At 29.6% G+C, this 26,796-nt stretch overlaps 4 protein-coding genes across 7 annotated transcripts in view; 1 reads left to right on the forward strand and 3 right to left on the reverse strand.

Annotated features, from left to right (window-relative positions):
• Positions 1–11,543: 11,543 nt before the first annotated feature.
• Positions 11,544–12,221, forward strand: LOC107476372 (uncharacterized). Its single transcript, XM_016096166.3, has one exon. The coding sequence runs from the start codon at positions 11,621–11,623 to the stop codon at positions 12,185–12,187; it is 567 nt and encodes a 188-aa protein (XP_015951652.1). The 5' UTR covers positions 11,544–11,620; the 3' UTR covers positions 12,188–12,221.
• A 2,661-nt stretch (positions 12,222–14,882) lies between these two features.
• LOC107476201 (1-(5-phosphoribosyl)-5-[(5-phosphoribosylamino)methylideneamino] imidazole-4-carboxamide isomerase, chloroplastic) lies at positions 14,883–25,122 on the reverse strand. Of its 3 annotated transcripts, none has more exons than XM_052257528.1 (7): positions 24,843–25,122; positions 24,159–24,366; positions 23,830–23,915; positions 23,553–23,654; positions 23,266–23,399; positions 23,095–23,143; positions 14,883–15,191 (listed from the first exon to the last, which is right to left on the reverse strand). In XM_052257528.1, the coding sequence occupies exons 1-7, from the start codon at positions 25,029–25,031 to the stop codon at positions 15,006–15,008; spliced, it is 954 nt and encodes a 317-aa protein (XP_052113488.1). In that variant the 5' UTR covers positions 25,032–25,122; the 3' UTR covers positions 14,883–15,005. The 3 variants fall into 3 exon arrangements, with proteins under 3 accessions (XP_052113488.1, XP_020991861.2, XP_015951452.1); XM_016095966.3 differs by lacking the exon at positions 14,883–15,191 and adding an exon at positions 22,400–22,847 and having other exon boundaries at positions 24,843–25,115; XM_021136202.2 differs by lacking the exons at positions 23,095–23,143; positions 23,266–23,399; positions 23,553–23,654; ... (1 more) ...; positions 24,159–24,366; positions 24,843–25,122 and adding exons at positions 15,281–15,777; positions 15,897–16,630 and having other exon boundaries at positions 15,076–15,191.
• On the reverse strand, positions 18,801–20,832 carry LOC107476374 (uncharacterized). 2 transcript variants are annotated; one of them, XM_052257527.1, is made up of 3 exons: positions 20,016–20,832; positions 19,421–19,937; positions 18,801–18,984 (listed from the first exon to the last, which is right to left on the reverse strand). In XM_052257527.1, exons 1-2 carry the CDS (start codon positions 20,755–20,757, stop codon positions 19,447–19,449), a joined length of 1,233 nt encoding a protein of 410 aa, XP_052113487.1. In that variant the 5' UTR covers positions 20,758–20,832; the 3' UTR covers positions 18,801–18,984; positions 19,421–19,446. The 2 variants fall into 2 exon arrangements, with proteins under 2 accessions (XP_052113487.1, XP_020992259.1); XM_021136600.2 differs by lacking the exon at positions 18,801–18,984 and having other exon boundaries at positions 19,346–19,937.
• A 1,190-nt stretch (positions 25,123–26,312) lies between the features above and the next one.
• LOC107476320 (protein BIC1) overlaps positions 26,313–26,796 on the reverse strand; it is a 2,044-nt gene continuing 1,560 nt past the window's right edge. The window contains exon 2 of the mRNA XM_021136203.2: positions 26,313–26,603. Coding sequence (XP_020991862.1) covers positions 26,534–26,603 — 70 coding nt within the window. The 3' untranslated portion in view covers positions 26,313–26,533. The remainder of the gene's footprint in view (positions 26,604–26,796) is intronic.

Here is a 26,796-nt window from a genome sequence, read left to right on the forward strand (position 1 = left end):
TTGTGTCCTTTTTTTTTTTTTTCACCCTGACCTATTCTAACTTAATAGGCTAAAGATGAAGTATTTTGAACTCCATTTAAAAATTTGTACTTAATTAATAAGTTGTTTTTTAATTTCAATATTTAATTGAATAGGATTAGTTTTTATTTTTTAATCGGCTAATATGAATTTATATTTAAATATATATTATATATTATTTAATTTATTTTAAATATATATTTTATATAAATAATTATTTTTTTATATACTTAGTATGGATATTAACATTTTACTTTTGGACATGGTAAAAATTTTACACATTAATTTAATTGAATTTATATGTTTAAAAGACTATCAAATTTAAAAGTTAGTTATTTTTAGTAATACGACAATGTATAATTTAACAGTTTTTGGTCTGTAAATAATTATCTTAACTTTTTTTTTGGTTTACATAATTTGGGCTACAGTCCAAAAACAGAGCTTCGAACACTTGGGCTGGAAGTTCCATTAGATATACAAAATAGGACCAATAAGGCCCAAATGAAAAAAACCAACGTCGAAGGAATAATGACCCAAATATAAAGCTATGAAAGGATAATCAACAATAATTAAATACTCAACTCTACCCGTTGCAAATTTGCAATACCCAAAAAGAGAACACTCTTAACTCTTATGACCAAAAATGAAAAATTACTCTTAAATCTTAATTATAGTAGCAGCTATGGTACCTTTTAATATGAATTTGGATTCTCTAATTTTTAAATTTTATTTTAAAAAATAAAATATAATTTTTTATTTTAAATAATTTTTTTATGTTTTTTCTTTTTTCATTTATAAAATAAATAAAAAAAAATCATATTTTATACTCTCAAATAAAATTTAAAACTTAAAAGATCTAAATTCTTTATTACATTGCGTCTGAATTCGAACTTTTGTCAATAATCAAATAGTAGATAGAGTCAATACGCAGTGTGCTTGAATTTATGATCCATCTCAAATAATAATAATAATAATAATAATAATAATAATAATAATAATAATAATAATAATAGAATAGATATTTTTGCCACGTCTTCAAAAACTATGGAAATAAAATTTGACTGAAAAATAAAAAATAAAAAATAAAAAATTATTAGAGTCTAATTCTTTCTATTTATCAGATGTGAGTAATTTTTTTTTTATTTTAATTTATTAAAAGATTGGTTCTGTACTTAGACAATTTTTGTGAAAGAGAAAAATAAGAGAGCATTGCTTAAGCTGATCAAGTGAAATAACGTTGTCATTTAAAAAAATGAAGGTTTAAAAATTAGAGATACTTGATAAGTAAATTTTGTTTTATTAGAAAAGTTTGTTTAGCAATTACTTACTGCATAATAAAGATAAATTTTGGGTAAGGATTATGTTAGCAAAATATTTATCTGGGAGTTCTTACTTTTCATTCAATTTTTTTAATAATGTTTCAAGCACTTGGCGAGTAATTTATAAGATAATAGAAAAGCTTCGTGATGGTTTTGGATGGTGTATAGACAGGATGTCTTAATCCTTTGGGTATCATGCTTGGCGACCATCTGGAACACTAGCTCATTTGGTTCCTTTTATGCACATGCATTTCTGATTCTCTCTTGAAGTTAGAAGATGTCTGACACCATGGACATTGGCGGTGGGATATTCTTTGCACAATGATTCCGGAAGAAATTAAACTTGATTTGATGCTATTTGATCCTATCAAGCAGGCAGGAGATAAAACAGGTTGATTCTGAACAAACTCAAATACTCTCACCTACTCGACTTAAAGCGGGTATAAGCAGCTATTGAAGAAGAAATTTGGTTGGAATGATAGTGAAAATTGGCTTTGCCTTTGACGCTTGAGAATACCGAAGAAGATAAAGTTTCTGCTCTGACTTTGCCTCAACAACGGAGTTCTCACAGCTACCTACCTGTTTTAAAGAGGTAGGTCTTGCTACTTCTGATTTTTGTCAGAGATGTTATCTTACTCTAGAGGATATTAACCATTACTTTAGGACTTGCCAAAAAACTCGTCAGATTTGGATTAGCTTAAACTTGGGAATGACCGATGTGGATTCTGGTTTGGATTTTGTGTTTTGAATTCGTTCTAACCTCAACAAAAATGCGCTCCTCTTTGCAGCGGCCTTTTGGTGGATTTGGAGGGATAGGAACAATGACATCTTCCATCGATATGATCCATGGAGTAGGAAGAAAATTGTTCACTTGGGTAAACATGCTGCTCGAGATTTCTCCAATGTCATTACCACCCAAAAACATATTCCTTCCTCTTTGCAATATAATTGGAAACCACCTTCAATGAATGTAAAGTGAACTGCGATGCAAGTATTTTTGAAAATGAGTAATTAGTTGGCTTTGGGTGTATTATTAGAGACAGCATGAGAATTTGGATAAAAGGTTGTGCTGCTAGTATATCTCTTTTTAGTGTTCTCTGCTGTGAGTTTCATGCTATTTAGAGAGGGCTTGTCATGATTTGGGATTGTGAGTGCAAAGAGGTCATATGTGAAACTAATAATTTTGATGTGTTTCTTTTTGTTTCGCGAGATACAACCAACATGATTAGGACTAGGGGTGTAATCGGTTCGGTTTGGTTCGATTTTGGACCGAAAACCAACTGAACCGACCTAATTGGTTGTACATTGATACCAACCATTCGGTTGGCTGCTATTTGAACAACCGAACCGAACCGAACCAACAGTGATTTGGTTCGGTGAATTTTTTCGGTTTTTTACACCTAATAATCAGAATTTAAAATACCGTAAAATGAAGTTTAAAACCTTCAATAAACTAGAATAACAAGAGTATATCACATCCAAATCCAATACAAATTCAACTTAATTAAACATAAAACAAAGACAACTAAAAATGTCTAGCAAAACAATAAAAATAAGAAGAAGAATGGGAGAGAGAAGTTTTTTGTGGGTGAATTGGGTGTAGCCGCGTAAAAGAAGAAGAAAGCTAGGGTTGTGGGCTTGTGGGCTTGTGGCTAAGTGGCCCTTTTATACCTAGGTTAAAGGGCAACTTAGTAAAAATACACTACTGTACCCTCACTCTTTGGTTCGGTTCGGTTCGGTTCGGTTTTTGCCAAGCCAACCGAAAACCGAACCGAATCGATCGGTTTAGTTCAAAAAACAAAAAAACCGGTTTTTTCAGTTTTTCAATCTGTTGTTGTAAAATTCGGTTCGGTTCTATGATAATTTTCGGTCCGGTTCGGTAATTTACACTCCTAATTAGGACTGACTTTGATCTGTTTGACAAAATTAAAGAGATGCTCTAGCATAATTGGACAGTTACGGTAGTACTCATTCAGCGCACAATAAACAGAGCGGCAGATTTAATGGCTAAGACTGCTGCTTTAAACAAGCAGGTGTACTTGGAGTGGTTGCTACCTTCTAATAGTTTAGACATTATTATTAGAGAGAAGAATTACTCTTTTTTTTAGATCCTTTTTTTGTGTTATTTTCAGTCACAACAAAAAATCTAAAGATCTATTAATGTTATAAATATGAGATGTATGAAATTAATTCCACACTAAAAAACGAAAAAAATAAAAATAATTTATAAAATAAAAAACTCATTTATTATCTTAAGATTTTGAGTTTGATTTAGTGTATTTTTATTTTATATATCACACCACACCGTATTCAAAAAGAATATATTTTAATTCAAACCATGAGTTCATGATCCTATATATCTTCAAAAGTGTTTCATTCCAAGTTCCAACCGGCCAAGAATTAAAGAAAGGTTCTGGATTTTTTTTTTTTTTCAAAACGCAATTATGGCACATGATGACTATTTATAGAGAACTATCTATATTTGCATTAGATTTTTGTTTACTTCTATAGGTAAACGTGCTTTGGCGACTGGCGTTTATGCCGAAAGCTAACTAAAAGCCAAGATGATATGAAGAAAATCTACAATGTTTAATAGGACTACAATACTATGTATGTTTCATGACTGATAGAACAATAGTATATATTGAGTATAAAGTATTTTTCTAGCATATTATATGTAAATAAAAAATTAATCACTAATATTAGTCATCGCATATAAAAATATATATTTGATATTTTATAAAAAAAATCATTTATACTGTTATAATATTTGATTATTATTTACTATATATATGATACATTTAATTATTTTAATGACTAATTATTTAGTTAAAATGTGTTAATAAATATAAAAAAACCAAGTTAGCATATATATATTGAGTATAAAATGATGCGGAATTATATTTTCTTATTATGATAATACAAATAATACAATCCTTGAAACATCGAACGATATGGAATAACACATGATACAAATAATATATACAATACCTTCACAAATTTTAATTTTCGTGTTATTATTTAATTTATCATCTTCTTGTGTATACAAGTATCAAAACATAAATAGTGTTTTTACTTTTTAAATCTTGAATTTCATAAGCATTTCCCCCTTTTTTGAAACAAGATTATTTTGAACAATATAAACGAATTTAAATACATAACTAAATATCTTTCTTCACATATAGATATTCATATTCAGATTATCTTGAATGTTAATTTTAATTTCAATTTTATTTTGAATTTTATTATAAAATGATCACACATAAATTTTTGTAAAACTATATATCATAAATAGTAATTTAAAATTAAAAATAAAATTTATTCTTTCAATACTTAGTCTTAATTTTGTTAAAATTTTATATTACTTTTAATTATTTTATCAACATAATTATACGAATGACAAAATTTTATTGGTTCTTTATCAAAATAATATTATATCTCTAAGGTGATACTAATTCCATTTCATCAGTAAATTTCAATGCAAATTTTAATTTTACAATTAATTTATTTTATTAAAATATAAAAAATAATACTCTAAAAATATTCTATTGCAAATGCTCTCATATTTATATTCAATTAAGAATTCTAACGCATTAAAACAAACCCTATTAAAATAACAAAAATATTTGACAATCAAAATAAATTAATTAAAAACAAGCAGAACTTATCTTATTTAGTATTTATTAATTATTATAATAATTAATAAATATTAAATAAGATATTTTTTTTGTTTGCTTAGTGTTACTGTTAAAATAAAAATAAATAAATAAGTTTGAAGATGCAACAATGGGGTGGTGGCCGTCCAACCATTGAAATGCAAGTGTCAACATCTTGCAATGGTCTCCTTTAGTTACCACTTACCATACACTTCTTCAAAATCATTTTTAACACTTATTAAATGATTAAAATGATTTAATTTAATTTTTATTTGACCAAATATTTCGGATTTTAGTATATGAATAATGAAAACTAACACTACTAGCTAGTTACGTATGTAGTTCCTTGTTAAAAGAACATATAAAATTAGTGTGGTTCTTAAAATATTTTTAACATGAGTTTAATGATTGAAATATGTACATATATATAGCCATATAAGGAATCAATTTAGTATTTACTATTTAGTGTATTTAATCAATTAATATATTCATGAAAGTAAATGACTATTAGATTAGATATATAGCAGCCATATATATATCTTTTAATAAGAACTAAAGTAACAATAATATACTCAAAGACGTATATTTTCAAGAAATAAATTGATTTTAAATTTTATACAAGATAAATTTGTTTCATATGTATGTACTTTTTTAAACTAAATAGTTAGTTTAGTTAAAATTTAATCAATCATCATATATTATTCGTATAAAATATATAATAAAATATAAAATATATATTAAAAATTATGTGAATCAATACATATATTTATACATATAAGATATATAGTCATTATTAATATTTGTTGTAAATATGATATTTTTAAATTCAATATATAGTACTATTAAAATTTTGTTAGATAAGAAAAATAGAAAATTGAGGAAATGTTGGCGGAAAAATACCAAGCTTAGTTGGTCAATTATGCGCATGTATGAATAATGGAAGAAGACTAGAAGAGTAGTTTTTTTTTTTAATGACTTTAAGAGTAAGAAAGGAACAGTTTTCTAGATTGATGGTGGAGCTAATTACACGGAAAATGAATTCTCTCTAGTTTTTTTTGATATTTAAAAAAATAAAGTGTAATCTCTCACCTTTAATTCTATAAGTGAGATAAAAAATAAATATAAAAGAGAAAATAATAAAAAATTAGATTTAACATTAGACATTATCTAATTTTTTTCTACTGAAGAGGATCCATTCCTAATTACACCCACTAATAATGTTTGTGTTCTTCAATGTCCAAAGTGATTAACAAGAAAAAAAAAAAACAGAATCTTTCCTCATTGAGACAAAGGGATGCTTACATTACAAATTAAAACAGCAGCAAAGAGCCAAATTTGTTGAAGAAAGTCAAGAAACTCATCCTTGCATGCATGTACTGCTATGCTCCACAACCTAGCTAGCTTCTGCTTGGTTTAATTTACATAAATAATAACAATAATAATAAGATTAATATAATAAATAAGTACTGAAAAGTTTTGCAATGAGGAATTTGTAGCTCATTATTGAGAAAAAAAACATAATTTCTTGAAAAATTGTAGTAATAAATATACAATTTCGCTACGTTATTAACAATATTTCTGTTAACTTCTGTCAACTCTTATTTATAACTATGTTTAATAGAAATGTCTTTATAGATGTATCTAATAAAAATAATTTTTTTATAACTGTGTCTAATAAAATTGTCTTTATAAATGTATTTTTTGAATGTGTCTCTTTATATATGTATTTAAAATATAATAATTAATTATTATTAAAAATAAATTGACAGATAGTATATTACCCTATATTTTTCCCTAAATATTTAGATCTCTAACGAAATGAGATAGAATATTCACGTAAGGATATAACTTGTCTAGCATTGTAAAATTTTAAGAATTTTTAAGTATAATGCTAAAATTTTTCAGAGATATATTTGATATTTTTTTAAAAAAACTATAAATCCATACAATTAAAAAAATATATTTATCCTATTACTCTAATAATAATAATAATAATAATAATAATAATAATAATTTTCATTCTCCTTCGTTCCATTTTATATGCATGTCCCTTGCACGAAAATAAAATGTGTTTTGTAAAAATGACTTTAATTCGTGAGATTCTTAAGCAAAACGAAAAGAATTTTGATCTTACACTAACTTCTCTCATATTTGCATAGGACCAAAAATATTATATTTTTTATATTCAATTTTTAAAAAGATAGAAACAAAGTAGCAAAATATTTTTTTAAATAAAAAAATAAAAATAAAAATAAAATAGATTGTTCTCAGATTTTTCAACTTAAGCCAGCAAGTTCCTACACCTCCACTCCACTAATAACTGAGAAAACAGCATGCGAGTTGACAATGCAAACACTAATTATTAATTAATCAATTTTGTCATGGTGCTGCTCTATCTTTGAATTATGATCTTACTTTATATAAATGCTACTTTTAGAAAATTAAGGTCTCAGGCTTCTGGTTCTTTGAACTATATTATTATTCCTACATTAATTAATTATATCATCATGCATATGTAAAATTGGTTGTTCAAGACATAGATATAATTAAGTTTCAAAATTGGATCATTTATTTAGTTCATAATATATATCTTTCATTGTAGGGGTTAAATTTGTTTATCCGGCCGTTTTATCTGTTATTTTTATATTTTATAACAAATCTATTAATAAATTTTTTTAAGGTGATATTATTTTTCATATGATTCTAACCATGCACAATATACAATAAAAATATTAATACAATAAATAAGTTATTGAAAAATGATGTATGTGAATATTTTGATAAATATTTTTTATAATCAACTATCTATTTTGAATTCCTTAATACATGTGCAAATATAGCAGTTAAATAGCATATATTATACCCACCGGTATTAATAAGTTCGACAAAGATTAATTTTATATTTTAAAAATTAAAAGTGATTAGTATATAGTTGATAATAAAGAATATTATATATATAATTCACAAAATTGAGAATTAGGGTTACTTTATTTAATGATATGAAAATATTTGTGTCATTAAGCACTCAATAAACAAACCTAAATATACATCGTAATTAAACTTAAAAGAATAACAACAATATATTAATATCTAATAGTATTTATTTTTAGAAATTAAAATTAAAATTGAGAGACTTAAATTTAATATTATGTTTAATAATCAAAGACTTAAACTAAAATCTTAGCCTCGAAATATAAAATTTTAATTATTTTCCGTACTTCCAAAAAGTAAAAAGAAAAAACTCAAATTTTTTTAAATTAAAATTAAAATTTTAATAATATTTTTTAATAATAAAAAATATTTTAATAAATAATTTTATTTTTTTATATTTATTTTAAATCAAATAAAATACTAAAATATAATTTAACTTTATATATTTTATTTTAAATATAATATAAAAACTTAATTTAGCATAAATATCTTAATTTTTATTTTTTATTCTTTGTGTTAGCTTTTAATCTTAATCTCACTGAGTGAGGATGCTATTGTATCACACCCACGTGATGACGTTAAGGACTTAGTTCCATTCCAAATCCCAAAGAAATAAAAAATAAAAAAGAAATGATCAATATGCTGAATGATGATTTGTTACTATCTAAACAAATAAAGAGTGAATATGCACATCAATAGCCGCAATATAACTTTTTTTCTGTGTTCAAACTTTGAATTCTCATATCCTCCTGAAAACCACACCTTATAATTTGCACATGAATTTACATGTTTACAAGTACTGACATTAAAAGTGTGTTTTTCTCATTTTGTTGTCATATATATAATTTTCATGCAAAGTTGATTTCATATAAATAACTAGTCATATATTATTTTATCAGCAAAAATAATTAATTTTTACGTTTATTTTTATAAAAATTATTTAAATATACGAATTTAATTAAATAATTATATAAAACTTTCTGCATTATATATATATATATGCATTTTTTTCTCTAACAATTATGATTCAAAAATGAGTCGTGTTAGAGAATACAATGTGTACAATAGACTATTAAGTTATATCTCACTTATTTTGGATTCACCAATGATTGAATTTTTGACTTTTTGAATCTAGAACTCTAATACCATGTCATGATACCATTTATCCCAAAAACTCTAACTAATGGAAAAAAATAACACTAATGATTATATATCTAATAATTCCTAAACTTCTATTGTACATATTGTACAAATATTCTATTGACTCCTCGTACTTTTTCTTCAAAAATGTTAGAATATAATTAGGATTAATTAGGATCAATTAGTATTATTTAGTATATCTGAATATTTATTATAGAATATTATGTCTTTATTATTACGATTCTCTTATTACCTATAAATACCATTTTATATTGTATCATTATAAATAATTTGAATAGACAACTTGAATATACTTAATAATATACAAATCTTTTCTCTAATTTAATCTCTTATTTCTAACAGAAAATAAGTAATCGGTACTCACAAAAAGGGAAGATAATGAGGAGGAGGACAAGTTGTGACATGCTTAGCATTAGTGGCCAACCATAATTAAACATTTTTTTTAGTGCATTGGTTATATTTTGATGTAACACAAACATCATAAGAAACACAAGGATACTAGCAAATAGTCAATGTGGCATGGGATTTGTTCAGTTCATAAGGATCTGTGATGAAAAAATTTTATACTAACCTCTTTTTGTTTTTATTTCTTTTTAAGTAAAACAACCTTTTAGTATTTGTACTTTTTTGTAAAAGAAAAAAAAAATCAAAATATCAAATTTTTAATAAAAATTGGAAATAATAATTATAAAAAAATAATTTTTAAGTTCTTTAGATATATATAAAATAAGAATTTAATTTTGATACACTAAAATCTGATAATGTAAAATATATTTTACACAGATGTTTAATTATATTTATCATTTAAATGATCATTCATGCAGTTAATAAAAAAATTATTATTTTTGTTGATTAAATTATATAATTAAATCCATGTATAAAACTATTTAATTAAATTATATAAATGTGACTTAAAAGAAAATAAACAAAAATTAAGAGAGAGAAAAAAAGAAAAAAAAAAACATGAAACTGCTTAAGAAAAGCAGTCCCACTGAATATTATTCTCAAATTTTTTTCAAGGCAACAGAAGCTCCACTTGGGGAGAAATGGTCTCCGTTTTTGTCATGATATCTGCTACTGTATTTGCATCTCTTAAGATCAACTGAAGATCAGCACGCCATTTCAAGACATGATATCTCGAATTTTTAACACCAAAGAATCAATAAACCCAGAGCAATCTTGTAAATTATTGACAATAATAAAAGCCTCCACACAATCTGTCTCACATATAATATCTCTTTGTCCCGAATCCCATATTAAAAGAAAGCCTCTCCAAATATTTATCAATAAACAAGCAACCTGTTTTACTATTTTATCAAAATTAAATAATAAAAATCATGGTAACTGGCGAATAAGAAGGAACAAAATTTAAGTTTTTCTTTCTTTTTTTTAATCACTGAAAAATTAAAAAAAAAAACAATTTTTTTCCTAAAAAATAGTCAAGCACGTGGACTTTTAATGGGCCTACTTGATCCTTCCAACACGGTCTTGTTGGGTATAATCTTTCAGTGTCATAGTGGGCCCACCTTGGACCATTTCGGTAATAATCCACTGCTAGCTCCACAACCACCTTGGGCATGATGAGTCACCGAGTCATTGACTCAACTCAACGAGTTGACTCACTCCCAAAACCCAACCATCACTCATTTATGAACTTAAAGAAAATTGAGATTTTACTAAAAATAAAAAATGTAAATTAAATACATAAAATATAATATCGTAACAAGATTTAAATCATAAAATTATTTCACCTGTTACAAATTTTATAAAATATATTAATTCATTTAAAATTGTAACTTCGAAATATTTTAAATTGTTTAAAACTCAAAAGTGCATGATGTTTTAACGCTTCTCAAATCTCAGTGGCAAAGCTATATGGAGGAGAATAATCTAGAGGGTAATTAACTAATTATTGGCTAAAAATTCATTTACAAAAGTACTCTACATTATTTAATTATAAAACATAGAATAATGATCATTCATACTACTTTATATGTAGAACATATTTCAATAGATGTCTAAGATGTCTCAATCTTAAATAATAATTGAGAGAAAAGAAAATTAAAATTAAAATATACGCTTAATTAAAGCTCAAAAAACTTGACAAATGTTTTAAAAAATATGCAAGTAAAAATTTAAGCTCTAACAATTAAACAACTTATATATATGCTATTCAAATCATCTAAAGTTTAAAAAAAAACGAACTTAATTATAACAATATGCCATGAATAAGATCTTTTAGAAAAAAAAAATACACACACATACTTTAATAATAATAATAATAATAATAATGGATATTATATATTTTGCTAACTACCATAAGAGGACAAAATAGGCATATTGTGTAATATTGGTAACATTTTGGGGGCATTATTCACAACCATTACGTTTAAATAGATGCTCCATAGAAGCCTCCTCCACTACTTTTTCATTCATATATTTCTCAAAACTTGTTCTAACTCTTATAATAAGCTCCATATATATTACTATATACTAAGATTTTATTAGCTAAGTTCACCGAAGATTTATAAAGCTATGGGAAATTGCTTAGTTCTTCATCATCATGAGAACAATATGGTAAGAGTAATGAAGAGTGATGGGAAAATTCTAGAGTACAAAGCTCCCATTAAGGTGCACCAAGTTCTAGCACAATTTTCAGGCTATCATGCAATATCAAATTCACTACAACCCATTCATCATCTTCACCCTAATACCAAACTTCTCAAAGGTCAGATATTCTACCTTGTGCCTATGTCGCCGTCGCGGTCGCGGTCGCCGAAGTCTAGTAGCAAGAAGAAGAAGGTGAGATTTGCTGAACAAGAAGTAGTAGTGGAAGGAAAAGGTGCAAAGGAAAATATTAATACTAATGATGATGATAATAATAATAATAATGGAGTGGTTAGGATCAAAATTGTTATAAGTAAGCAACAACTTCATGATATGATGATGCAAAAGGGAGAGATTATTTCGGTTGATGAATTATTATCTTTGGTGGATCATGGTGAAAATAGTAATGGTGAAGAATGTGATGATGATAATAATAATAATGATGGTTCTATAGGGTGGAAACCATGCTTAGAAAGTATACCCGAATTATGTTAATAATTTGGGAAGTTAGATCTTATTATAAGAATATATATAATTTTTATACTTTGTAGTTAGACATTATTCACTAGGTAATATTTTATTGGGTTACTTCAATTTTTTTTTTTTGAGAAAATACCCATGTAATTTTTATTATCATAAGTGTATGTCTAAATATAAAGTATTAAATTTGCATGAATACAAAGGATATTTCTATATATGTTATGTAGGTTTTCAATAAGGTTTCTTTCCTTTTCTTAGTTTTCTTATGTTTAAATTTTAATAAAATATAAATAATTATATTTACCAATGCATCAAAAAAGATAATTTTGTTTGTCAAGTTCTGTTAATTACTTAATTGTGTTTCGCATTCTGTAAAAGTTGGTGGAAATTAATTTAAGAGTAATACCTCAAATAGGTTTTTAAGAAATTTACTATCGGACAGTTTTGTCTCTCACAAAATTTAACTAAGATTTCGACTCTGAGGTTCTTAGATATACACCAGATACGTCCCCAAAACCGTTTGATCTGGTTAACGTAGTGACGTGTCAGGTTAACTGCGACATGTCACCTCCAGTACATTTTGTTCCCCGTCCATGCTGGACAAAATGATGTCATATTGGAACCAGGGATAAAACGACGTCATTTTGAGGAGGACAAATTCGTCTCCACTTGGACAAAGAATTCAAACGGCACCGTTTTTATGTGGGAGACCTATTTACCTTATAATAATATCTTAGGGGATCTATTTGACCTATAATTCGTGATGTTACACTCAAGTACTTTCATTACCCCTGTTTGTTAATATTGGAAACACAAGTTGATGTATTTGGACCTAGTAGCATGTAAGAGCCTAATTCTCCCTCTCAATATACTCAAGTTGACAATTCTCTCTCAGATGTGACAAGAAATGTCTCATGCAATTCAAATGTATTGCCCCTTGTAAGTGGCTTAATGTAAGAAGTTGAACTCTATGTGAAACATGGTGATAACAATACTGTTTATTCCAAGCCAGTTTTCTTTTAGACGTCCAAAGCAGACAGTAATTAGGACCAAGAATTCGGAGAATATTAGTGCTGAGACAATGGCAGCTGCAACCAGTAGTACAGTATCTAAGTTGTTCAAATTCATTCCAACACCAGAGTTGAACTAGTTTTTCAAAAAATGATGCTTCTAAGAATTAGTGTGAAAGTTCTTGTCTTAGTTATGTTACCACCTTTTGTTATGTTGGAGGAAGAAGACTTTATGTTGTTTAGAATGGTTTCGTTTAGTTTATGTTGAAGAAAATAAACCTTCTTTTGATTTGATTTGGTTTGTGTTGCTATTGAAGCCAAATATTTGTGTGGTTAACATGTTTGGGTTTTCACGTTTATGTTACCATTTTGATAAATGAACAGACCAATGTCAATGTGTTTTTAAGGTTTGCGTTGAAGTAAATATAGTTTCTTTTAACATCACGAATTATAGGTCAAATAGGTCCTCTAAGATACTATTGTAAGGCAAATAGGTCCCCCACATGAAAACGGCGCCGTTTGAATTCTCTGTCAAAGTGGAGACGAATTAGTCCTCCTCAAAACGACGTCATTTTACCCCTGGTTTCAATACGACGTCGTTTTGTCCAGCGTGGATGGGGACCAAAATGTCCTGGAAGTGATATGTCGCAGTTAACTTGACACGTCACCACGTTAACCGGATCAAACGGTTTTGGAAATGTATTTGGTGTATATCTGAGAACCTCAGGGTCGAAATCTTAGTTAAATTTTATGGGAGTTAAATTTTATGAGAAACAAAACTGTCTGATGGTGAATTTTTTTGGGACATATTTGGGATATTACTCTTAATTTAATTCTAAAAATTCAAATAATACAAATAAAATTGAATCAATCTCATTTCCAGTTATTCCAGATGCAATACAATTTTCTTAGAAATAAGAAGAGTAGAGTAGTTTAGTCCAATTTTAGAATTAATTTTTCCCTATATATAATAAGAGAATTAATCAAATCCTAGATAAATTTTGTAACAAAATCATTGAAACTTTTTTTCTTTTATCCAAATTCATAAGTTTAAATGTGAAAAATTATTTAATCTAACAAAAAAATTTGAAGTGAAAACTCTAGATTGCAAGAATTTATTCAATGTAAAATCTTATTTAGAAATAGTAAAACTATAAAAGTTAATTAACATTGCTTGAACTATAAGTTGCTCTAGATTCATCAAACCCTTGGAAATTTTCAGCATGATAAGCATGTTTGAGGGGGAAAAAATGATTGTCATGGTGTTTATTATTGCTTTTCACCTCACTAATAATGGTAGTGGTACCAATACAATTTTTACAATGATTATATTACCAGCATTTGATAAATAATTTGATTAGCCAAGTCAAAAAGCGTTCATAGTCCACAAGAGAGTATTCCACTTCTATCATTTACATTATTATCACCACTAACTACTGCCATAAGATAATTATTAGAAAATTGAAATTTTCTTTAAAAAAAAAACTAAAACAAATCTCCTAAAATCACACCAAACAAGAACTAACCTTTTTCTTTTTGAATTTATAATTTATATTAATAAGAAATTAAAACACTTAATTTCACTAGAATTATATCATCAGTTTACCATTTAAATACAATAATGTCATTACACTCTATCATATATGTGTAAATCTCATTCAACACATCATCAAAATGCAAATAAATAACTATTGTGGGAAATTATGATCATATAATGAAAAAAAAAGTTAAAAAACATCACCAAATAGAAGGTTACAAACACGAGAGAAACAATTTCAAGAAGTCCAAGTTCACCAGACCCTAAACTTAAAACAAGTCTCAAATCATAATGTAATTACTATGGAGGCTTGTTGCTGGGTATGCCAAGCTACAACATCTTTATAAACCATGTTTCCCCCAAAAATGTCCAATGCACTTCCCACGGTGACATCCACGCGCTCCATCCCCGCCATCTTTAACCTCTCTAAATAGTCCATTACAGTCACACCCCCAGCATATGTAACAGGAATCTGATTATGGAAATCAGATTTTATAAATAATAAAGCCGCTTTAGGGAACATAAGAAAATGATGACAAAAACATAGGCAAGGATTATTACCTTTTCGAAATTCAAATTTGCCTATTTGACCTCCTGGGCATTCTCTTCTTCCCACTGGATGCCAGGGAAAATAAAGACAGCATACAAATCATCTCTTATTCCCCAACTCGAGACCTCCATGCTGTACATGTGCATGCTAAGGACCTTCCAATCTAAGAACGCACACTCCGTTGGGGACCTCACAGACCTACGGAGGACCCGGGAGGGATGGTTGACAAACTTCTTTGGAACAACCTGAAGAACCAACACAAAGAGGACCTGGTCCTCTTTTTCTTCCTTTGCAGAGCCAGGTACCATAACAATAAACTTGCCTTTGCCATCAAGATCAACAAGCACAGGCGTTTTCTCATCATACAAGGACGGCATTCTATCTAAGCAGCCTTCAAGCCTTTGGAAGAAAAGGACACCCAATTCATCCACCTGGAATGCATATATCCTTTTTTTCCCTTCAATGCATTCGCATGAAAGTGCCAGGTATTTGCCAGGATCAACCAAATCTGTAACAATATCAATAACAGAATGGATAATACTACAATGAAGAGCGAAAATTTCAAATAAATTCATTAAGACAAAGAAAATCATGTGCAATGCACAGTTGGAGAGTAATTATGAATACCTGGAATATGCACCCTTGGAAGAAAGAACCGACGCTGGCCATCGGATGCCACTGGGACACAAAAAGAACGCGTAAAACTATTGTCACCCTCACTCGTTGTCCAATGTAGGTTATGGGTGTCATAAGAGAAGACGACAACTCTTCCATCTTCGAAACAGAGTCGGATGTATAGCTTACCATAGAAGTCGAACCATGAACTGTGATCAATTCTGGAATGGTAGCCAGGAAGATCAGGAGCATCAGGCAAGTGTTCCCAAACCTTGGTCCCAGAGCGTAGAACCCAAAAATTCTGAGCATCATTGTCGGGTAGGAAACCACCGCGACCACACATCAACATAAAATAATAATCACTTTCGATTTTGTGAAGAGTAGAGAACCCGGAAACAGATAACTCTGGAGCATCATCGATTGATTTCGACTCCTCTACCTCCTTCTTGTCAAGGTCTAGTTCGTAGACTTTATTGCAAGGAGTATAGAAAGCATGATCAAAAGAATAATCATAGCTGGACATATATTTGAGACCTCCAACGAGATGAATCTTGGAATCCAACTCCAAAGCGAACGTGCGGCCAAGTGGAAGATCCATGCTGAAATCGAAGGGTAACGGAGGTAGATTTTCCCAATCCACAGCCTCCTTCTCGGGTGTTATCAGTTTCATGAGGTCGATGCCGCAGATCTTTGTACGCATTAGCACCATAAGGTATCGTTGATTCTTCTCCGCCGTCATAGCTTCCATCTCAGCGAGAAAAGGGGACAAACCCTAGCAATGAGTAAATTGTTGAAGCAGCTGATACTGGAACGGAACGGAAAGCAATCCAGGTGGATCGATGACTACGTAGTCTCGTAGTGGCGCATGAAGTAGCCGGTGTTCGCGGGCGGGCCGGGTTTAATTAGATTCCGGATCCAACCTTAAAAAGTCGACAATTCTATTAAATAATTCAAAATAAATTGAGTTATATATATTTAAAATAATAAAATTTTATTTTTTAAAATTAAATTTAATATAATATTTTTACTCTGAAATATATATTTTTATTATAAAAAATAACTTTAGACCGAATTGAATAACTCAAAATATAACCTAAATCCGACTTCAAAAATAACACCTGATAAAAATAATAAATCCAAATTCGACAAAAATAGGTCTTGGATTGGGCTCAGATTTCGAGTCGACTGGGTCTTTAATATCTTTAGATGCAACGAATTAGCCTTTGACTTGTCGGGTTGAAAAATCTCGTGAGAATAAAAAAAGTGCATCACAGGAAATAATTAGTTCTGTCAACTTAGTTACAAGGAGAGATAAATTGGAGAGTGTAGCGGTTAATTAGAGAAATATTTGAGTATTATTCTGAGGAGTAGGTTCTCGATTCAAATAGGGACATTTAAAATTTCTTGCATTGTTGATTGTAATTTCAGATTTCATCTTCTTTCTCATACATTCTTGAGCTAACATTTGATGCTTTCGTTCAGAGGGATGACCATATCTAATGAACTTAATCGACAAGCTGAGATTGTAGTGTTGCAATGTGAACATGTTGACGTTTACGAGTCAGTTCAACGTGACTAACACGCGCATGGATGGATTTGAGAATTCCCTACGGGAAAATCCCTACGTGGCAAAATTATTGGGTTTCAATTTTGAAATTTAATATCGGCCATGGAGGTTAATCAGGTTGGGGACACCCTCTCTCGCCACCCAGATATACTTTCACAACCAAAATTGTAATTCTTATCCACAATTCAATTGTCCCTAATTAAGTTCCTAAAAGAGGTCCTATACATAATAAGAAAATTAATCAAATTCTAGATAATATTTTGTAACAAAATCATTGATACAATATACTATTCTACTTTTTGTTCTTTTATCCAAATTTATAAGTCTAAATATGAAAATTTATTTAATAAAACATAAAAAAATTTGAAGAATTCTAGATTGCAATAATTTATTCCATGTAAAATCTTATTTAGAAATAGTAAACTATAAAAAGTTAATTAAATGTGCTTGAACTATAAGTAACTCTAGATTCAGCAAACCCTTGAAAATTTTCATCATGATAAGCATGACGGAAGAAAATTGATTGTTGTTTGAGAAAAAAATTATGATTGGCATGGTGTTTATTATTGCTTTTCACCTCACTAATAATAGTAGTGGTACCAATACAATTTTTACAATTATTATATGGTGAATTACAGAATTTTTTTTTATAAAATGAAAGAGAGATTGAAAAAGTTAAAATTCACATTTTAAATAACAATAAAATAATAAAAAATAACTATAAAAAGAATTTAATCAATTTATACTCTTCTTCTATACAACTTTAATTCGTATAATATTCTATACAACTTTAATCCGTATAATAGGGTGTCCTTTATTATATTACCAACATTTTTTATAAATAATTTGGTTAGCCAAGTAAAAGCATTTATATTTTCCAAGAGAGTCTTCCTCTTCTATCATCTATATTATTATCATGACGGAAAACTATCATAAGATAATTATTAGAAAATTGAATTTTTTTAAAAGAAAAAAAAAACAAAAACAAATCTCCTAAAATCACAACCAACAAAAACTAACCTCTTTTTTTAATTTATAATTTAGAATTTAAATTTATTACACTATCATTGTACATACATTTAATTATGTAACATTATATTAGTAAAAATATCCATATTTCATGTGTAAATAATCATTAAAAAAAAGTAAATATAAAACACTTTACACTGTTAGTGAATTAAAATTAAACTCTATAAATTATAATAATAAAACACTTAACTTTACCGGAATTATTTCATCAGTTTACCATTTAAGTACAACTATGTCATTACGCTCTACAATATATGTATAAATCTCATTCAACAACCTCGTACAAAGTCCTTTTAGTTTTAGGTCGTCTCCTATCTAGTCTTCCTTTGATAATATACTACTATAGAATGCAAGAAAACTAGCATAGCTGTCCTTGTCACGGTTTGTTACACATCCTACTGGGTTTAATAATTGAGATTTCAGTGCTTGATGCTGCAAGTTCAACAAATTCAAACGGCGACAAGATGGTAGGACCTCATGTGAACAGCAAGCTTTGAGTGGGAACTATCAAAATAAAAAATATCAACGATGATATTCCATATATTCCAAACTAACAATCAAATCACCAGGAAGAACCTTCATAAACTTATTCACAGCAGCCGATTATGTGTGTTAATGTGTATTGGCCAAACAGAATTACAGTACAAAATGGTCAAGCACAAAAGCATTCACATTTCACAGCCAACCAATCATTATGGGATAACAATAAATAATAAAGCAGCTTTAAGAAAATGATGACAAAACAGAAGCGAGCATTGAATTTGGATCCTCTAAATTTTAAATTTGTACCTTAGAGGGTAAAGTGTGATCTTTTACCCTTGAATGATTTGTCTCTCTTATTTATTCTTTGTCCCACCTATAAAATAAATAGTGAGAGATCACACTTTATTCTCTAAATTGAAATTCAAACTTTAGAGAATCCAAATCCGGCGAGCATTACCTTTTTGAAGCAAGCATGTTAGAAATTCAAATTCGCCTACATTTCTTTTTTCCCCACCTCTGGACCTCCTGGGCATTCTCTTCCCACTGGATGTCAGGGAAAACAAAGAAAGCAGGCAACTCATTGATGCCCAGCTTCATGCTGTACATGTGCATGCTAAGGACCTTCCAATCTAAGAACTCACACTCCAATGGGGACCTCACAGACCTACGGAAGACCCGAGAGGGATAGTTGACAAACTTCATTGCCACCTGAAGAACCAACACGCAGAGGACAGGCTCCTCTTTTTCTTCGTTTGCAAAGCCAGGTGCCATAACAACAAACGTGCCTTTGCCATCAAGATCAACAAGCACAGGCGGCGTTTCCTCATAATACAAGGACGGCATTCTATCTAAGCAGCCTTCAAGCCTTTGGAAGATAAGGACACCCAATTCATCCACCTGGAAAGCACACATCAAGTATTTTTCTCCAATGCATTCGCATGAAAGTGCCAGGTATTTACCAGGATCAAACAAATCTGTAACAATATCAATACCAATACGAATAACAATACTCATAAATAAACAACAGGAAGATGCAGGAAATTAGCTGATACCTGGAATATACACACTTGGAAGAAAGAACCGACGCTGGCCACACACTGGGACACAAAAAGAACGCGTAAAACTATCGTCACCCTCACTGGTTGTCCAATGTGAGTTATGGGTGTCATAAGAGTAGACGAAAACGCTTCCATCTTCGAAGCAGATTCGGAGGTATAGCTTACCATAGAAGTCGAACCATGAACTGTGATCAACTATGGAATCTGAGGGTGGGTTAGGATCACTAGGAGCATCAGGTAAGTCTTTCCAAACCTTAGTCCCAGAGCGTAGAACCCAAAAATTATGAGGAGCAGACCCGGGTATGAGACGGTCCATACCACACATCTTTATCAAATAATAATCACTTCCGATTTTGTGAAGAATATAGTATCTGGTATTAATAAACCCTGGAAAATCATAGATTGAATTCGACTCCTTCACCTCCTTCTTGTCAAGGTCTAGTTCGTAGACTTTTTTGTAAGGCTCGGAAGCACCATCATAAGAAGCAGCTGATTCGGACAAATATTTGACACCTCCAACGAGATGAATCGTGGAATTCAACTCGAAAGCGAACATGCGGCCCAGTGGAAGATCCACGCTGAAATCAAAGGGAAACGGAGGTAGATTTTTCCAATCCACGGCCTCCTCCCCGTCCTTCTCGGGTGTTATCAGTTTCATGACGTCGACGCCGCAGATCCTTCTACGCAATCGCACCATAAGGTATCGTTGATTCTTCTCCGGCACCATCCCTTCCATCTCAGCGAGAAAAGGGGACAAACCCTAGCAATGAGGAAATTGTTGAAGCAGCTGATACTGGAACGGAACGGAAAGTAATCCTGTTGGATAGATGACTACGTAGTGGCATGAAGTAGCGGGTTTAATATGATTTCGGATCCATCCCTAAAAAGTCAACAAGTCTATTTTTGGTAGAACCAAAATAATTCGAAATAAATTGGGCTAAATCGGATCGATTTGATATAAAACTTGTATATACATATTTATAAATTTTATATATTAAAATAATAAAATTTTGTTTTTAAAAATTGAATTTAATAAAAATTATATTATATTTATACTAAAATAAATTATTTTAATACAAAAATAATAACATATAATATAAAAAATATTAATTAAAATATAATAGTATAATATCACATTAATACTTTTTACTTTAAAATATATATTTTTATTATTTAAAATAATTTTGGACCGAACCGAATAATTTAAAACATAACCCAAATTTGAGCTGAAAGTAACATCTGGTAAAAATAACAAGTTCAAACCTCATCAAAATATGTCTTGGGTCTCGCTCAGATTCCGAGTCAGACTGGGTCTTTAACACCCTTAGGATAAAGTATATCACAGAAAATAATTAGTTCTGCCAACTTAGTTACAAGGGAAGATAATGTTGGGTATATTAGTATCAGAAGATGACAAAATTTTATATTAGTGTAGTGGTTTTAAGGTACGATTAGATTTTTTTAGAGAGATATTTATCCTCACACTTAGTTGTTATAGGGTTGATAACAATACTCTAGAAACCTAAGAATTTTTTAATTAGCAATAATAAGAAATTTTTAACTCTCTTGAACAAAGAAAATTTCTTAATAGTTAACTATAATATACACTTAGTACTTCATTTTCTGAAATAGTGGACAATGACTTATTTATACATATTACACGTAGTAATTATGATTAGTTACGTATACAAATGGTTGTGTCTTTTCTATTGTCAATAGATACAATGTTTTGAACATACACAATTCTTAAAGAGTTGTGTCCCTTTAGCCAATAGACACAATGTCTTGAACATACACAATTCTTAAAAGATTGTATCTCTTCAACCAAATGATACTAAACAGTTAGTGACCGTTTATTAATATTAATTAATCAAATTTGTAAATACCTTTCAAATAAATTGGAGAGTGTAGTCTTTTGCAGTTAGAAATATTTGAGTATTATTCTTAGGAGTGGGTTCTCGACTCGAACAAGGACATTTACAATTTCCTGTATTATTGATTATATTTCCAGATTTCATCTTCTTCCTCATACATCCTTGAGCTAACATTTGGTGCATTCGTTGAGAGGGATGACCATATCCAATAAACTTAATCGACAAGCTGAGATTGCTGTGTTGCAACGTGAACACATTGACGTTTACGAGTCAATTCAACGTGACTAACACGCGCATGGATGTATTCGAGAATTCCCTACGTGAAATCCAAGGAAAACTGAAAGAGACTCTAAAATTAACGAAGGTTGAACACAAGCTCTGAATTATTTCATCAGTTTACCATTTAAGCTCTGAATTATTTCGCTCTATCATATATGTATAGTATAAATCTAATTCAACAACCTCGTACAAAGTCCTTTCAGGTCGTCTTCTATCTAGTCTTCCTTTGATAATATACTACTACTATAGAGTAAATGAACTTCTACATGCATTGTTTTACATGTACATCATCAAAATGCAAATAACTATAGTGGCAAATTATGATCATACAAGGGAATCTAAGTAACTAATGTCTAATGAGGCAAATGCTACAATCATGAGGGAAAGAAACACTGAAAAAAACATCAAATGGAAGGTTACAAACACGAGAGAAACAAATTCAAAAGTTCAAAGTTCACCAGACCCTACTTAAAACAAGTCTCAAATCATTATGTAATTAAACTATGGAGGCTTGTTGCTGGGTATGCCAAGCTACAACATCTTTATAAGCCATGTTTCCCCCAAAAATGTCCAATGCACTTCCCACGGTGACGTCCACGCGCTCCATCCCCGCCGTCTTTATCCTCTCTAAATCGTCCATTACAGTCACACCCCCAGCATATGTAACAGGAATCTGGCATAATCAAAATGCATCAGCACTATGGACACTTAAATGAAGTTTAAACCGATTTAAGAATTAAGACATAAAATTGTATACATTTGTCAGAATTTAAGATAAAAACGCGCACGCATACGCTAGCACGTACAATTCCTCTACTTATGGCTATAATTCAGACAACTGAAAAACCTTAATGCAAGCTAATTAGCTAAGACTTTAATAGGCAAAGATAAAGTCAAGGCAGCTTAAGAAAGTTACGAACCGGTGAATGCTTGCCAAGCAAAGCCACTAGCTCTTCATCAATTCCCAGCCTGCAATCAGAATCATATATTATCAGCTGTATTTCAATGTGTGACACGGAGATCTGTTTATCTCATTTGCATATAAAAATGCTGGCCCTTTAAGTTGGAGTTTACAATATTGAATAACTTACTTTTTCCCTTCAACATCAACACCATGAACTAGAAATTCATCAGCAAAGTTGGCAAGAAATTGCATTACTTCAGCATCAAGTGACACATCACTGAACTTCTGCCACCTATCAGTGACAATTGCATATTTACCTTCCTGAACAAAGAAAACGTAGAAGAAAATTAAAAAAAAAAAAAAAAAGAATCCAGCTACTTGAACATTTGAAACTTGAAGCGAACTACTTGAAGAACTTAATGTATTCCTCTTCAAGAACAATTTTCGTTGAAATAGAAAGATAACCATTTGTACCTTTTTTCTGCAACTGAGATCCAACACAAGTCTCTCTTTTCCAACAATTCTAACAAGATCTTTTAGTCTTTTGAGATCCATTTGACCATTGTTGAACACATACTATAAAGAGAGAAATCAATTAAACACAACATGGCTAAATTATTTCTATTGAAAAATAACACATAAGTGGCATTCTTGAATAACATAATTGGTTGAGAGAGTTAATACAAATGCTTTCTCAATGGATGAAAGTTAATGGCAATTAAAAGGTGGAAAAACTCAAAGAAGAACTTACGGATGTGACAATGACGTGGCTTGCTCCTTCCTCGATGTAACTCAAACAATTGTCCGAATTTATTCCCCCTCCAACTTGCAAACCGCCTAAATTTTACCAGCCCTCCACATTTAAGTTCAGCAGAGGAAAAATCTGTGTAAGTTTTAAACATATCATCAACCATAAAGGACAAAGAAAATGCTAACATAACTTGTATATTGCTAAGACTCATGTTTCAACTTTCAACAACATCATTCTCAATAACAATTAAGAACACAACATTTTAGTAACTATGTTCCTTTAGAAAACACAAATGCCACTAATCAGTGGCAGCATTTAGAAAAGCATACCAGGATAAGCATGCAATGCTTCAAGTGCAGCAGCTTTGCTCAAAGGATCTGCACCGAGCATGATCGCATGGCCACCGGTAAGCCCATCTTGTTTGTAAAGAATAGCATACTCAGCTGCTGACTTATCAGATTCGAAATTTGTCACCGGATTTGACCCATCTCCCTTCAAATCCTGAAGGGTTGAACCAACAATTTGTTTCACTTTCCCCTGCCATAAGCATAAAAGATCACATCAATTGAACCCTTAGAATGCATCATCACATTTGGAAAACAAATTATACAAAAAGAAACTACTGAACATTATGATTGACACAAATTGTCGATCACTATAACCAAAAGTCATAGCAACCTTCATTCAAATTTCATTACAGTGATAAAAGGGTTCACCTCATTCATATAAAATCCCAGCATACACAGTATTCTCCAGAATCACAATCACATAATTTTTTTCCTTCTAAAATTTAGAAGAAAAAAAAAAGCTCCTTGATCATTTCACAAGTACCAAATACGGATAATGCCACAAATTTTCAATCAATACAACACAACAAACACAAACACAAGAACAAAAACAACCTTCACTGAAAATTTCAATAACGTAAAATAACAACCTTTTCTTAAAAAAAAATATAATTTTTAACAAAACAAAAAGGGAAAAAACATGAGAAAGTAAAAGGGGTGGCGTACCTTGTGTATGTCGATGCAGGGTCGGAATCGAACGGCACATTGAATAGAATTTGAAAATGTTGAAGTAGCGGAGCGTGAGGGTTGAAGAAAACGGAGGTGATTGGTGGAGCTGAAAAAGAAGAGTGATGAGTTTCTGTTAATGGAGAGTGGATGGAAGGAACGAGTTAGAGTTGCAGGAAGATTCCGCATTCTCAACGATGATTGCGGCGGAGAAGGAACCAAAAGGAAACGCTGTTTCAGAAACTCAAATAGCAAACCCAATTTTATTTATTTATTTTTTTATTTTTTAATCTCTTTGATGAAACTTTAGTATTTAATTTTGTCTTCCAAAACAAAATTTCTATATTTTTATTCATATTTTTTGTTTTATTTTTTAAATTTACCTTTATTATAAAAAAAAATTTCTCTGTATAATTTTATAAAATTCTTGTATTTATGTTATCTAGAAATAAAAATAACATATTTATGTTATTTCTTTTTTTGGTTTACCATCTTATTTTTGTTATTTCTGAGTATTTTTATTATGTCACATGCTTAACAGAAAACAAGATTTTTTTTGGGCTTGAAAACAATATATTTATTTTTGTCTAAATAAAATATTTCCTTTGTTTGGGCCGATGTAGTTTATGCCATTTAAATTTTGGGTTAAGAAAGAAAGATGGCCTAATTGTGATTTGATATTTACATCTTAATCACACGTTATTTTGTGATTATTAAAAGTGTCTTTAGTTTATGTATATATTTTTATTTTTTATTTTCACTTCTTATTATTTTTATTTTTTATTAAATTCTAAAAATAAAACACTAAAAATAAAATAATAAAAATTTAAACACTTTCATAAATTCCAACTTATTTTAAAGTAGTCAAATTTTGGTTGTATTTTTAATTTAGTAAAAAATTAAAATAATTTAATGTATTTGACTAAATTATCAATTAATAATTTTTAAATATCAAATTAATGTTAAAATAATTACACGTAAATTTCCAGTAAATTATTACTCTAAAGTTAAAACCATATATCTTTTTAGTGAAATAGGTAAGGAAGAAGCATAATTATCAAACTTGGATCAAACTGGTCGATTCAATCAAAGAACCGGTTTGATTCGATCTTGAAAAGTCTGTGTAAAACTATAGCCCCTTACCACTAGGTCAGATACACTCTTATTCTTTAATAGGTTAATAAAAGAATATATAATATCTAAATTGACATGAGTAATGCTCCAAACTTGCAACCTTACATTAGTTCATATTTTATTAGAATAATTTTAACCTCACATATTTATTCATGTAATTCAACTTATATATGTTTATTTGTCTTTTAAAATTTTGATTATTTCCTATTTTTTATCAACAAATTATTTTTACTTTTAATTTTATCTATGTGTAACTTTTTTTTATTTTTTTCAGATTATACCTATTAAATTAAAGACTAATAATTTATATAAATTATATATATCACACTATAATCCAATAACTCAGTAACTTTACCAAGTTGATTGTCTGTTGGATTTTGATAACTATGGAAAGAAGCATGCTGAAAAAAATTTAATGGTCCAAAATTATGTGACGGTGAATGTGATTTTAGTGTATTTGCATGGCGGAAAAAGATGCAATTGCCAACCACCAAAATCTTGTGCACCTTCAACCCCTGCAGCATAAACTACTCTTACCCAAGGTCATCAACCTCCAACTATCTAGGACCACTTAGATCCAGCTTGAAAACACGAAATCCTTTTGTTGATGTTGAACTCGTCTTGATCCTATTGTAATTGGAAGCAAATACATTAAGATGATTAACAAGGTAGGATTGTTCGCATACGGTTTGATTCTATTTGCGATACGATTTGGATTAGATATTTTGTATAGACAATTCAATTTAATTTAATTCAATTTTAAGCGATTTGAATTGGATTTGATTAGATTTGTTGTTTTATAAATTAAATATATATATAT

This window comes from Arachis duranensis, chromosome 2 (genome assembly GCF_000817695.3).
Source record: "Arachis duranensis cultivar V14167 chromosome 2, aradu.V14167.gnm2.J7QH, whole genome shotgun sequence".
In the NCBI taxonomy this organism is placed as follows: Eukaryota; Viridiplantae; Streptophyta; class Magnoliopsida; order Fabales; family Fabaceae; genus Arachis; species Arachis duranensis.

Bases quoted from the DNA above. Each gene is read 5' to 3' on its own strand.
- LOC107476374 (XM_052257527.1), bottom strand. From the start codon at position 20,757: ATGGAAGGGATGGTGCCGGAGAAGAATCAACGATACCTTATGGTGCGA. The intron at 19,938-20,015 runs GTATCAGCTAAT...ATATTGTTACAG, and splicing joins TCCAAGTGTGTATATTCCAG to ATTTGTTTGATCCTGGTAAA.
- LOC107476372 (XM_016096166.3), top strand. From the start codon at position 11,621: ATGGGAAATTGCTTAGTTCTTCATCATCATGAGAACAATATGGTAAGA.
- LOC107476201 (XM_021136202.2), bottom strand. From the start codon at position 16,623: ATGACGGCGGAGAAGAATCAACGATACCTTATGGTGCTAATGCGTACA. The intron at 15,778-15,896 runs GTATTCATAATT...ATATTGTTACAG, and splicing joins TCCAAGGGTGCATATTCCAG to ATTTGGTTGATCCTGGCAAA.